Source organism: Chironomus tepperi, unplaced genomic scaffold (genome assembly GCF_022539635.2).
Source record: "Chironomus tepperi strain 1889 unplaced genomic scaffold, CSIRO-AGI_Ctep_v1 contig_373, whole genome shotgun sequence".
Taxonomy (NCBI): Eukaryota; Metazoa; Arthropoda; class Insecta; order Diptera; family Chironomidae; genus Chironomus; species Chironomus tepperi.
The window spans coordinates 211,173-225,222 of record NW_027226495.1 but is presented as its reverse complement, the minus strand read 5'-3'; the positions used below and the strand labels follow the sequence as shown (position 1 = coordinate 225,222).

The 14,050-nt window shown below is 34.5% G+C and overlaps 1 protein-coding gene across 1 annotated transcript in view; it reads left to right on the top strand.

Annotated features, from left to right (window-relative positions):
• Nucleotides 1-10,163, top strand: part of LOC139095679 (putative uncharacterized protein DDB_G0289263) — a 64,129-nt gene extending 53,966 nt beyond the window's left edge. Inside the window, exons 2-5 of the mRNA XM_070647118.1 lie at nt 1,410-1,597; nt 6,380-6,599; nt 7,448-7,567; nt 9,385-10,163. Of these exons, the coding sequence (XP_070503219.1) occupies nt 1,410-1,597; nt 6,380-6,599; nt 7,448-7,567; nt 9,385-9,928 (1,072 nt within the window). The 3' untranslated portion in view covers nt 9,929-10,163. The remainder of the gene's footprint in view (nt 1-1,409; nt 1,598-6,379; nt 6,600-7,447; nt 7,568-9,384) is intronic.
• The last annotated feature ends 3,887 nt before the right edge of the window (nt 10,164-14,050 follow it).

Here is a 14,050-nt window from a genome sequence, read left to right as displayed (position 1 = left end):
TTATGGCTGTATAAAATGCTTGAGAGTATATAAAACAGTTTTTATTCCTTTTTTCTCGATATTATAGTGCTGTTATTGACCCGACACGCAATAATAGAAGCAGTAAAATGTTGGAACTAATATCCGTTCCAAAATATGATCGTGTGGGCGTTACACTAACAAAAAAAAAAGAAATTCAATTGCAACACAGCATATGCTACTGTCGATGAAACATGCAATTTATTGAAAGCATGTGTACAGGATATTAAAATACTATTTTCATAAATATTTTCTACAGTTCAAATATGTGATGATGTATGGAAATATTTTTTTTTTTTTGATAGTTCAACCTGAAAATGTGTTTTTGAAATTGAAACATCACATGATGATTGGAAATTGATGGAGCAAAAATATTTTTCAGATTTTGGAAGTAAACATGGTTGTTAGGAAGTGTTCGTCAGGAAAAAAAAATTATTTTTGGACACATGGTTAACTTTATGAATATATAAAGTGTTGAGGCTTTAAATTGTGAAATTATTGGAATTTTTGGGGTGTTTTGTGATTTTTTGGAAAGATTAAGGCTTGACTTTACTGATTAAGTTGCAGGATTAATCTTAAATCTGTCTTCAATTCAGAATTCATCTCAATTTTTTCCCAAAACATTGTTATTCATGCTCGGAGAGATGACGGCTGAAAATACAGCCCTAAGCTTCACAGAGTGATTCTAAACTCAGGACAGATTCGATTAAATCCGGCCTAAACTCAGAGTCATTCCTGTCTGACCCTAAATTCCCGATTAACAAAAATTCTACACAAATATCTTCTAAAATTAATTCTTTAAATACACATCCAATTTAGATGTTTAAAGCACAACTGACTGAATGAAAATAAACATGACAGCGGACATATTTTTAATTAATAAATTTTTGTCATGCTTTCATTAAGCAAGACTTATATTTCTTAATAAAATAAAATATTTACCATATGGCACAGACTTCTGCAATTTTTCTTATTTTGACAGAACATTGCATGACTTTTTGTTGGTGTGACTGTTTGGATCTTTGTCAGTGTAAAGTCTTCATCTTGTTTCTAATGAAATGAATTGTTTTTCCAGAATTGGTGGATTGGAAGTTGGATGGGAAGTCACAATTTAGGGTACATTTTTGGGTTTTGGGGGACTTACTGCAAGTCTACATTAAGCAGAGGTCGAAGTCGACTCGAATTACTCAATTCAACTCAAATCCATTCAAAATCCGTGTCGACTTCATGCTCTGACATAAAGTGTGTCGTATGTCACCAATATCCACCAATATCAATAAATCAACCCTGCCCCAAAAATTATGTAGCACAAAAATAACTTGCAATATTATCAACGCACGTGTCACAAGCAAAAATTTTTGATTAATTTTTCTCCTTTTTTCTCATTCCAGATCCCCATCAGAGCATTCCGGACGGAAAGGATGTTGCGGTCAATTTTTTCATAGTCCACGTTCATTAGGCATAATAGCGATGATAGCATTAGGTGGTGTTGCGTGCGCTCTCGGCGGTGCTGCTTGGGGTGCGAGTGGTCTTGCAGGACAGCCATCAACACACCTTACCATTTCACTTCTTATGATAGGTAAGAATTTATTATAACAAATTTATACCAGATGCCACACAAAAATTACTTCCTTAACCTTTCGGCATGTACGGACATAAATATCTCAAAGAAAATTGTTTAAAATGACAATAAAGCACAGACAGTAACATTAATAAATTTTATGTTTATTAGCATAAATTTTTTTTTGGGTTGGCACCAGATTTTTGCAACAACTTAAAAATGGAAATAAAGTAATTTTGAAGTTTTCGTCTGATATGAAACAGAGGCAATGTAAAATTATTCATGGAACAGGCATCAAGAGACAAATGGACGATAATTTTCAAGTTCCATAATTTACGACAATCTTTATTATCAAATTTTTGGAAGTTTTTGTGCGTATTTATCAAGCATATGCAAATATATCACTGTCTTATATCCATCTACAGTGTCTTATGGAACCGGTCGGATGGGGGGGACCTTCAAAAATGAATAATTTCATCATTTATTTGTATAATGTGTTCGGATACTGATTCATGCAATTTTCTTATTTTGTTGCTTGCTTGCTTGCTGATGAGCTTTTTATGATTCTTATTTTATTTTGTAATTTAGTCAAGTATTTTGTTATTTTTGCAACATTTACCCTCATTTTTTGCTCATTCTTATTAAAGTGCCAGACATTTATGAATAAATCTTGAACATTTCCTTTGGAAAACTTTGAAATGATCCTTGATAAAATTTCAATGAAATTTGTGAATTTCTTCTTAGATAAAAGCCTTGAAAGTATGGAAATTTGTAAAGGAAGTTTTAGAAATTCGAGTCATGAAATGAATTAATTCAAGTTTTTAACGCCAAAGTGAAATGTTTCTGTAGAATTTTAAGAGATTTTTTAATTTCATTAGCAAATTATTCTAATGAGCAATTGCGTAGATATGAGATGAACTTCAAATTCAATTGAATTTGGGATGGAGTCGAGTTTACTATTCATAAAAAATTCGAATCGATAAATCGCTCTGGAAATATCTACTTACTTCGCTGGTCGAACTGATCAGTTGTAATCCATGACCTCCCTTAGAGTTGCCCTCCTAAACTTGACTCAATCGCAATTATCGATACCCAATGTCATCTCTATGAACAGACGACCACAGAATGCCCCAGTATATAGAGTAACCTTTGCAGACTTTGTAGACGGCAAAAGGAAGACCGAAAATGTCCTGGATTGGTTGTGTGGATAAGGACGCTAGAGTTCTCAATATCCCTAATTGGCAGAGGTTATCGAAAGATAGAGCTGTCTACAGACATTCTTTAAACGCGGCAATGGGCCCCCGTGCGCCCCAGCCAAAAGTAAGTAAGTAAGTAATGTCATCTCTTTAAACAGCTTCTCTTCATGAGATATTTGCCATGCTTTGAACATGACGGAGGTAAATTGTTTGTAAGAGTCTTTGAATATCCAAATTTTGGTGAAAAATAATTCAAACCATTCCAAAGAGTTGAAAAAGTACAAAATAATGAGCAAATTTCGACTCAAACCCCTTCTTGTTGATTATGGAGCAAGTAGCTCTGAAAATTAGAAATTACATTAAGCTTAAAAATTCTACGCACGAATAATTAATTGCTACACTCTTACTAATATGTTCTTACTATGGAAACTCGATGTCGACTAGGATTGTGTATCTAAAAGTCGATTCAAGTCTGTTAAATTTTGGTAAAAATTGAGTTCTCTAATATCTAGGCTTATTAAAGAAATCACGTCGCTCAACCACAGGAATGTAGTCAGAAATGTTTTAAGGGGGCAAGTGGATGTTAGGGATTATTTTTTTTTTTGTTGGATCGCCGATTTTTACTCGAAAACTCACTAGCAATTTGGAGATTTTTCAAAAATTATTAGGACAAGGCTCAGACAGCTCAACAAAAATTTGAAAAATTGAAAAAATTTAACAATCTTTTTTTGAATATCTGAGACTTGGAGGAGCATTGACTCCCAAACCACCAACCTCTCTCCTCGTTCTTGAATACGCTTCTAAATTGCCCTTGTCTATAGTTTGTTCATGTTCGTATCAGTTACTATCAAATATTGATTTTTAAATAGTTTTACTTTCCTTTTCTACTTACCTGAATTTGATAAATTCCAATTCCAAAAAATCAAAATTCCCCAAGCTAATTTAAAACCATTTAATTCACTTAACTCATGAGAAATAATCATCTGTCAAGAAAATGTTCATCAGGTGATACAAATAAGATAAATGAAAAAGTTTGAAAATTTCAAATTTATTTTTATAATAAAATATAATAAAAGATAGGAAATAGGAAGGAAGAGTTTTATTAAAAGGATTTTAACAATTGAAAATTCACTCAAGTAAAAGCATGAGAACATTATTTAACAAGATTTAATAACAATAAGCTTTTATTCCTTCCTCTTTTCTTTCCTTTTTTTTTTGTGTCGACAATAAATATTCCATATCCCCTTACTACTCATGTCCTTCTGTTTCTCTGCTGAAAGTTGAAATAAATTTTCAGTTACATGTGTGCTTTATATTGTATTTCCCGAGCGGCACAATGTGGTTGACCGTGAAAATTGGTCAAATCAGCAACATCTGTGCCATAAGACCATCTTTGCTCCTTACCCTAAACACGACGACCAACCGGTACCCCACCAATCACCCTGTATTGCTCGGGCTTTGAAAAACATATAAAGGAATTACTGAATTGTAGAAAACTGAAAGGTCAGTTCAATGATTTCATTTTATAAGATGAAAACTACATCACATCTTGATTGCATTCGAGTCAATTTCAATGAATTCAATACTATAGTATTAAGTAATTAAGGAGAACTATTGAATGAAAAGAGTCTTTATAGAGCTTAAATTTAATTATTTATATAAATTACTTTTTGAATTGAAATTCAATTTTGTTTGGAATTTGCAAGGATGTAATTTCGACAAAGCTTATATCAGGAATTGAGTTATAATTGATATGTGAAGCCATTAGGATGTTAGGGTCAAATATAGTCTGAATGAACAGCACATGCATCCTTACTTACATACTTCCTTGGCTGGGGCGCACGGGGGTCCATTGCCAAGTTTAAAGAACGTCTGTAGACAGCTCTATCTTTAAATAACTTCTGCCAATCTGACATGCATCCCATTCTATAATAAATGCAGGTTCGGATATCCAGGACTAATTTCCAGTCATGAATTATAGCGTACTTACTTACTTACTTACTTACTTCGCTGGCCGTACAGATTAAGTGTGATCCATGGCCTCCCACAGTCGGCTCCTGAAGCTGACTCTATCGCTGGCTACCGTGATATGTAGCTTGCAGCAGGGAATATACTCAAAATAGCACAAGTCGGTTAATTGATCCAAAATCCAGCATCTGGTGGACGTGACTTTGGCATGGTACTTTCTTCGATGGCCTTAGTGATCAATTGTGATCCATGGTCTGTCTTAATCAAGGCATTGCCACACGTTTCATCCGGACGAAAGGATTCTTGATCTCCATACAAAAATTTCATCCGGATGAAAGATTGCATCGGCCGGATGAAATGTCAATGCTTTAGTCTTAATTAAAGTATTATCGCTGACTGCCGATTGCCAACTACCGATACCAATTATCTCTATTAACAGTCTTTTTGCAAGAGACTTTTAATTCGAATCCATCACCAATACAGAGTTATTGGCCCGAGGCCCAATTTTTGATCGATTAACCGATTTATGCTACTCGGGCGTGTTTGTGATTCTGGAGTAAGTAACCTACAAGTATCTAACTAGTGAATCACTTTTGTTTGTTACAAATATTGAACTAGCTACAGGGGTTAACTGTCTGCTTACTATTTGCAATACCTAATAGTCAACAGACATACCCGAAAAGCACAAGGTGTTCTTTAGGGCGGCTATAAGGACCCATATTAACAATAAGACACTGACGACATCGTGACGGTGGATTTCGACTCATATTTACTGCAAAATAATCTCTAGGGCAGCTATAAGGCGCCAAATTAGCAATAAGACCCTGAAGACAGCATGACGGTGGATTTCGAATTAAATTACGATTCCTAAGATTGTGTCGCTCATGACATCATCAAATCATCCAAACCTAAAATCCAATTGCATTTCATTCATCCTCAAACATCACCCTTCATCATCACTTACTCGACTGTCACACGAATCTTATAAATTTAAGCAATAATTTAGCAAAAACTCATACGCAATAACATTTTCACAACATCCATCAACCTTAATGTAATCACAATCACACAGATCTCTCAGAAAATATAAATTAATTGAAATTTATTAAGCACATCTATTTAGCATTCAGAACAGCAAAAAACAAAAAAGTTTTAAAATTTATGACTGAAGCTTGCGAGTGAAAAGCCGTAAATAATAATGGAAGGGAGGCGCAAAAAAATAATTAAAAGCACAAAATGTTAAAAATTTTTAGAATTATGATTGTCGTGTAACTGCAGCAACGTGACAGGCATGAATGAGTATGTTGAGAGTCGTTGTGCTGTATATGGTTGGGAAACATTCTCGTTTAGAAAGTTTTTGGAGCGTATTTTCCATAGAAAAGTTTAATTGAATGAAAAGTTCTAATAATGGACTAGAAAATTGAGTCGTAAAAATTTTTTTGGTGATTAAAAAGTTTTTAATTCCGAAAACTATGGCTTTTTAGTTTTTAGTGCCATAGATACAGCTCTTTATGGCTTATTAATTTTTATACATATTATAGCTCAGATTTATTGACTTTTTTATGCTTCTCATCCTCTATATCCCAAAATTTAGCATATATCTTAATACTAACCAAATGTCCATCTCATTTTTCAGGAATTGGTGTTGTTTTAGTGACTATAAGTGGCGTAGCATGGCGAATTACCACAGCTGACGGCTCAGCATGTTTTGGTATGGAAGGGACAGAATTTGATCATTGTGGACGACAACAATGCTTGAGAAATAGTAGCATGTCACATGGTCTACTTTATTCGGAATTTACACATCGACAACCACCACCAACGTATCAGGCGAGCATGCAAGAGTATAGATTGAGGTGAGTTTTTTGTGACAGGATAGTTAAGAGATGACAAATATATAGGAAGGCACATGTTTGAAATTCTGGACTCAAGATTGCTTTACTATAGTTTAATGCTAGATTTGACAAAATCTGGCCTCAAGCTATAGTCTTGCAACTTGGGGGCAGGATTTGGATACTAGAATAGTTAACAAATATTCTGGAAGGCACATGAGGTTTAAATAGATGAAATTCTGGACTCAGACCAGCGTGATTATAGATAAATGCTAGATTTGACTAAATCCAATCTCAGGCTAGAGTCAGGTGACTTGGGAGCTGGATTTTTGGCCATTTTTATGCCTTGTGACTTATTAGTGTGTCCGAATAACACAAATTCGTTGATCGATCAAAAATCCAGATCCAAATTGGCATCTCTGATTTGATGGTGGATTTGTTTTAAATCCAGCATCATTTAGGTCTTGTGCTGGATTTTCGGCTATTCTTACACACTTTATATGATAAAAAAACTCAAATCGGTTAATCAATCAAAAATCCAGATCCAGATTGATTTAATGGTGAAATTGGATTAAATTCGGTATCTTGTCGGTCAGGTGTAGGATTCCCGGTTATTTCTACGCGTTGTATATGTCAAAATAGTACAAATCGTTTTAATAAATCGAAAAACCAGCTCCGGGTTGACGTGACCCTAGTGTAAATCCGGTACTTTGCCGACCTGGTGTCAGATTTTGGAACCATTGAACGACTTGTGCTGTTCGGGTTCAGCTCTTGTCAGCTGTCTTATATTGTTCGAAATTATTTTAATCTTTAACTACAACAAATCCTCAATTGCAAATAAATTTAATATCCATCTTTCTCATTTCTTAAAGGTTACTACTCTTGGATCGTGACAGACAGTCACATGGTAGAAGGCTAGCTGCAGTGGCACATCAGCAATCATCTTCATCACCACCACCATCATATCGTTCGAATGTTGCACCACATTTAAGGTTTGTAGATTAATTTTTCAGTTTAATATGAATAGAATCTTTTGGGCTGGATTGGAGCTTTAGGCTCGAATTTTAGGGACGTTCGGAAATTACGTGACGATTAAGGGAGCAATGGAGAGGCTTAATTTAGCTAAGCAGTGCAAATTTTGATTCCCAATTGTTAGGAAACGCCTCAATGGTGGGAGAGGACACGGAGCTTATGAACGCCCCCTTACTGCCCTCCTAGCTACCCTCTTGAACTCAAATGCTCCAAAAAAAAATTAATTTTGAATTTTTCACATTCAATTTTATAAATTTAAATATCTCATACCATCCACGAAACATAGCATTCCATCTCAAACGGCATATCCCCAAAGACATAAACGAACAAACACAGCATCTCCTGGTCATAATATTTTTATGATAATTTCTAACATCATGTACTTCATTCAAGAATCCATGTAACTTATTCCCGTCGACTATAACATTTTGTATTTTCCTTTATTTTTTTATTGCAATGAGAAATAAATTCGCGCGTGCTTCGAAAGCATTTAACTGCTCTTGTGCTTGTTCAAAGGAGAGAATCTTCACGGCATGTTTCAAAAACAAAATTGCTTTTATGTCGAATTTTATTTCAGTTTGTGCCAATTTTTTATTGCTCCATTGCCTTTCGCAACTAGAAAAAGTGAGCATCACCAAAAATGAATGTGTGCGAGTGCCTTTGTGTACGGAATTAGCAATGGCATCGAAAGAGGAGAAAAAAAAATATTTGTGGCAATCATAAAACTGAATTGCATTGAACATCTGATAACTGCTCCTGCCTATTTGGAACTTCTGAATGCTTTGTTCCTTTCGAGTTTTTATTGTCGTGTTATCATTTTCGCAATCAAATTGTCCAATTCAGGAAATGATGGCAATAACTTATACCTATGGGGTTGTTCGCATGTTAGGTGACGTGCAGAATTGAAATGCCGGTACGGGCCTAATGCCGAAACGGCAGCCATTGTCCCAATTGGTGGCCGTTGTCCCAATTAATGGCCGTTGTGCCAATAAGTGACTTTTGTCCCAATTGGTGGCCATTGTCCCAATTGGTGGCCGTTGTCCCAATTGGTGGCCGTTGTCCCAATTGGTGGCCATTGTCCCAATTGGTGGCCATTGTCCCAATTGGTGGCCATTGTCCCAATTGGTGGCCGTTGTCCCAATTAATGGCCGTTGTCCCAATTGGTGGCCGTTGTCCCAATTGGTGGCCATTGTCCCAATTGGTGGCCATTGTCCCAATTGGTGGCCGTTGTCCCAATTGGTGGCCGTTGTCCCAATTAGTGACCTTTGTCCCAATTGGTGGCCGTTGTCCCAGTTGGTAGCCGTTGTCCCAATTGGTGGCCGTTGTCGGCTATACTTTTAACTATGGCTTTAAAAGCTTTGGCATCTGAAAATCAGTTGGGGAACAACGACGCCGTTGGAAACTGGCCACCAGGGACAACGGTCGACGATGAGCGTCTGTGGACAGGGACAACGGTCGACGATGAGCGTCCGTTGCCGGGGATAACGGTCTTTAGAACAAAAAGAGGGTTTGGGGCTACTAGGCTTTACCAAGACTACGCTCTTGACTCTAAGAGCCTAACGGAATATGTGAACGACCCCTAATAGCGAGCAGGAATTTTTATATTGAATTGCAATTTATTTCCAATTTTTTCTCCCTAAGTTTATGATTTATATGTGGCTAATAGCTGCATGTTTAGGCTATATATCCCATATTCCAGCATTATCCCCTATTAAATCCCCCCAAATTTACCCAAAATTGAGCTTTTAAACAAAAAATTCTCTATTTCCCATTACAGATCTCATCGTCATAATACAGTCATATCACATCCAAATGGATCATCAAGCGTATTCAATAGCAATAGTCATAATAATAACAATAATAATACAACAATGAATGGAATAACAAGCAACAATGTTGGTAATATGGCAAATGGAGTAAATATACAACAAAATTGCAACAATCGATTATCTGTGCCATCACCAAAAGATGTTGTGGAGAGTAATGACATTAAGTTATCATCACGACCAATTCAAGTACGAGAAATGACACAAATTAATCAAAAAAGTCAACAACAAATTTTAATTAATCAAAATAGCACAACAGATGTTCCTAATTTGCATCATCAGAGTCAAATTAAAGTGAATTCATGCGAGTCATCAGTAAATAATGATTTTGTCAACGCTACATCTAAATTAAATACACAAGCAACAGCAGTACCAATGAAGAAGACAACGACAGTCTGTAATGAACATGATACTGGAATGATAACAATTGTAACAATTAATAATAATTCTAATAATCTTAGTAAATTAATTAATGATAATAATACACTTGTGTGATGACAGTGATTTATCTTATTTTTAACCTTCCCGAGTGACACAGATAAAGAAAGGGTCGACTAGGAGTTTTTAATGCTCTGGGAAACCTCTTTTAATACCAATTGGATGCCGCTTTAGTTAGGCGTCCATTAGGCTTTCATTAACACCAAATGGAAGTTTTATGGACGCCAAACGGAGGCGTCAAATGGAAGTCTTACGGACGCCTAATTGAGGCACCAAACGGAAACCTTATAAACGCATAAGTATCACTGAGGCGTCAATCGGAGCCTTATGGACACCTAACGGAGGTGGATTTCATTTGCCGCGGCCTTCCTGTGGCTTCTATTTGGCTTACAATTGGCGCTTTCGTTTGGCGACCATAAGGCTTCCCTTTGACGCCTTCGTTAGACGTCCATAAAACTTCCATTTAGTGATGGTAACAATCTCAGTTTGGCGCCCATAAGCCTTTCATTTGTTGTTAATGAACTAGCTTTAATTAACCATTTAAAAGCTCTGTGGAGAAACCTTCTTCATTTGTGTCGTTCGGGCTTATCTTTTCCTTTAGTGAAAAAATTTCTTTTTTTTATATATTTTGGAAGTTCTTCTTAAAATTAATTCATTATTCTTAATTTTTTTTTCATTTATATACCAGTGTATGGTCTGAAAATACGGTTGTTATACGAACTTCTTTTATCTTTTATTTTGTGATTTTCTTATTTTTCTATAAATTTAGAATCATGCATTATTTTTTTGTAAAGATTAGAAGATGAACAAAAAGAAAAGAATTTTATTAAAATTAAATTACTGTAAATTTCGAACAATTAAACTTTTTTGAGATATTATTGCTAGCTAGCCGAGGTGAAGTCAGAATTTTTTGAATGATGTCTATTTTATAGTTTTTGGCGTTACTTGAAAACGAACGATTTTTAAATATCCTAGGAATAGATTCAATTGACAATCAGTATCACAGTCTTTTTGTCTTTTAATTTTTTCAATTTTAACGACAAACTCCTTCTCTAATTTTAGCTACGCTAGCTAAAGTGCCTTAATGCAAACTATTTGACAAAATTAATTTTAGATTTCTGTTAGCAACTTTTCTTATTTTGAATACAACCTTATAGTTCAAAAAAATTATTCTTCAAAAAAATTATTGGAAAATTATTAAACTTTCATTAAGTTTATTAAAATTATGAATCAAAAAAATTTCGAAAAACTCATCACAACTGTTATTATCAAGAATTGGACACTTCTTTAAAAATGGTAGCTTTTGCAATTTTTTCAACATAAAACCCATGTGGGAAAAAATACTTTATAGCTTCTAATTATACTTTTGATCGAAGATGGCAATTTAACGTCCAATTGATGACTAGTTCTAACGGTTCACATGATTCACATGGTAAATATTTGCATGAAAAAATCATTAAAATTGCAATTTCTGCTTTACTTTATGATAGTGTCCGACAATCGATTATTATTTTATCATGATATGCACCACGTTGATTACTCGTTTTATTATTATACCTACTTGTATAATTTGTAAATATTACTTGTGTTTCTAACGATATGTATTATTAATGTAAATAAAAGAAATTGTTTGAATAAAAAATTTAAAAAAATATTTAAGAATTTGTATTGAAAATTCCATTAATTGAATTGCAGATTTTCAGTTCCTGAGGGGATATATATCACTAGATTATCATTCTGAATAGCTTAAGTCGGTTAATGGATCCAAAATCCGGCATCAGACCGGCTTGAGTTTGCAATGTTGACGGATTTAAATCGAATTTTGGATTTAAATTGAATTCGACACCAAGTCGATATCACAACGGCATGAGAAGCGAATTTTTGATCAATCAGGGGATGTGTCATATTCTAGCATGTGATAAATTACGCCAAGGTGTCTAAAATGCTCTTTGAAACAACAGACAGCTTAATTTGTAGCGAGAAATTTAAAAATTAGCAATTTTTGGTCCAAAATATTTGAAAAAATGAAAAAAAAAAAAATTGAAGAATTCCACTAAAATTTTTAATAAATTGGAATTTTTATTAATTTTTTCAAAAATAAAAATGCTTAATCTATAAGGTGGAAAGAGTATTTTCGCAAAAAATTGACACACTTTTGGAAAAAAATCGGGAAACTTCTAAATTTAGCACTATTGGGGTTCTAATGGACTATTTTGAGTCTTAATATTCAAAGAAATTCTTAAATTACGTACGAAACTTGCAAAAAAGTGCAGAAAATAATTGAAATTCCGAAAAAAATATTTTCAGCTTTGGGCTTGAACCCGGACCTTCAAAAGGAAAATGTTCAAAATTTGTCCAAAATTCCAATATTTGTATGGAGTTTTCGACTTGTGGAAAAATCGGGTAATTTTTGGTCTTGATTACTCAAATTTTCAAAAAATTCTAATTTTTCATTAATTTCTATACAAATAAAAATGCCTAATCTATAAAACACATTATTCACAGCATAAGCCTTTCCTGAAGCCCCACATGATGTATGCAATTTCTGTTGTAAATTATGAACAACAAGCAACAATGCAAAACATCGTAATACCATCCAGTATCATTAATAATGTGAGGTGATAAAATCCTTCTCCTTTTTTTTTATTCAGCATCTCTTCCACCTATTTAAATGGAAATTATTTTCATTCATTTCATGTGGCTGAATGAGATATGAAATCCCTCCGAAAAAAAAGCTCTTTTTCCTGTATTGTTTGACTCACACAATGAACATCGATATTTATGGGATTTTAATACCATTTATTTACTGTCTACGGGTGAAGGAACGAGAAATAATGTTTTATTATTGAATTTCAGCTCTTTTTTTTGTGTTTTGTCATGCAAACGAAGCACAAAAAAAAGTATTCAGTGAGAATTTTCTCTTCTATTGTTGGACTTTCTGGAGGCTTTTGTCCATAATCATATTCATAATACTCACACAATGAACTTTATATATTGCACAACAGAAAATGAATCTCATTTAAGTTTATGCGAGTCAGGGGTTTAGTTTTCTGATACTAATGGTAAAGTAGCTCTGTCATAGAGCTTTAAAGGCTTTGCTAATGATCATAAATGGAAGCTACCTCCAGCAACAATTTTGATGTCACTCGGGTTTTTAAAAAATTGATTTTGTCGAGAATTTAGGAAGGTTTAGGATTTTATTCTTTTCTAAACGATTAAACGGGTATAGCCTTATCTAGAGACTGGATAAAAGATTAATGAAACAAAATATCCAATTTTTAAATTAATGAAAATACATTTGATGATTACGATGGAAATCTAGAAGATTGGCCTTAAAGTGAGAAGCTTCTGTAAATAGCAATGCATCTGAAAAAGGACACAGACGTACTTATCAGGAAGTACGACTGGACAATTACGGACTTGCAGAGCTTGAAATCTAGTTAAGTCGACTCAAAGTTTTTTGACTCAAGCCGACTTCGAGCTTTGCTGGATTGCTCATACAGCCCTAGGATGAAATCTGCCGGGTTCCTTGGCAGAAACTCCAGAAACTCCAAAAGCTACTTGACGCAGAACAGTGATGAAAAAATGTCAGCTTATCATGGCTTAGCATGTGAACAGAGAATTTGTACAAGCTACGAGACAAAATTCTCAATATAGACAGGTGGATAGCTTTTGTTGGCACCTTACGGTGCCTAAAAGCGATCTCTTTGCATGTTAGGATAAGTTCGGCCACACGATGCCTAATAAACTCACTTCCTTCTTTTGCTGGTCGTACACATTAATTATGATCCTTAGATGTCTAAATTTGGCTTTGTCGCTAATTTTATTCTACCAATTACCGATACCAAATGCCATGCTAACTCAATCAATAGCTTCTTTCATGCGATTCTACCTAATGTACACCCAAAAGATCCAGCATCTCCAGAATATACCCCTGGCTCCAGCACAAAATATAATAATAACACGAATCATAAGACTATTGGATATAAAATGAATAGAAAATAATAATGACATGCACGATGGAAATTGAAACCTGTAATAAGTCAATTAAGTTTCCCACAAAAAAATCATTATCTCTTGCATCATAAATGCTCTTTTCCTCTTTTCTCGATGTTGATTCGATGACTGACATTCACGATCAGTCACTAAAATGTCCAACATGAATTTTCTCTTTGTCTT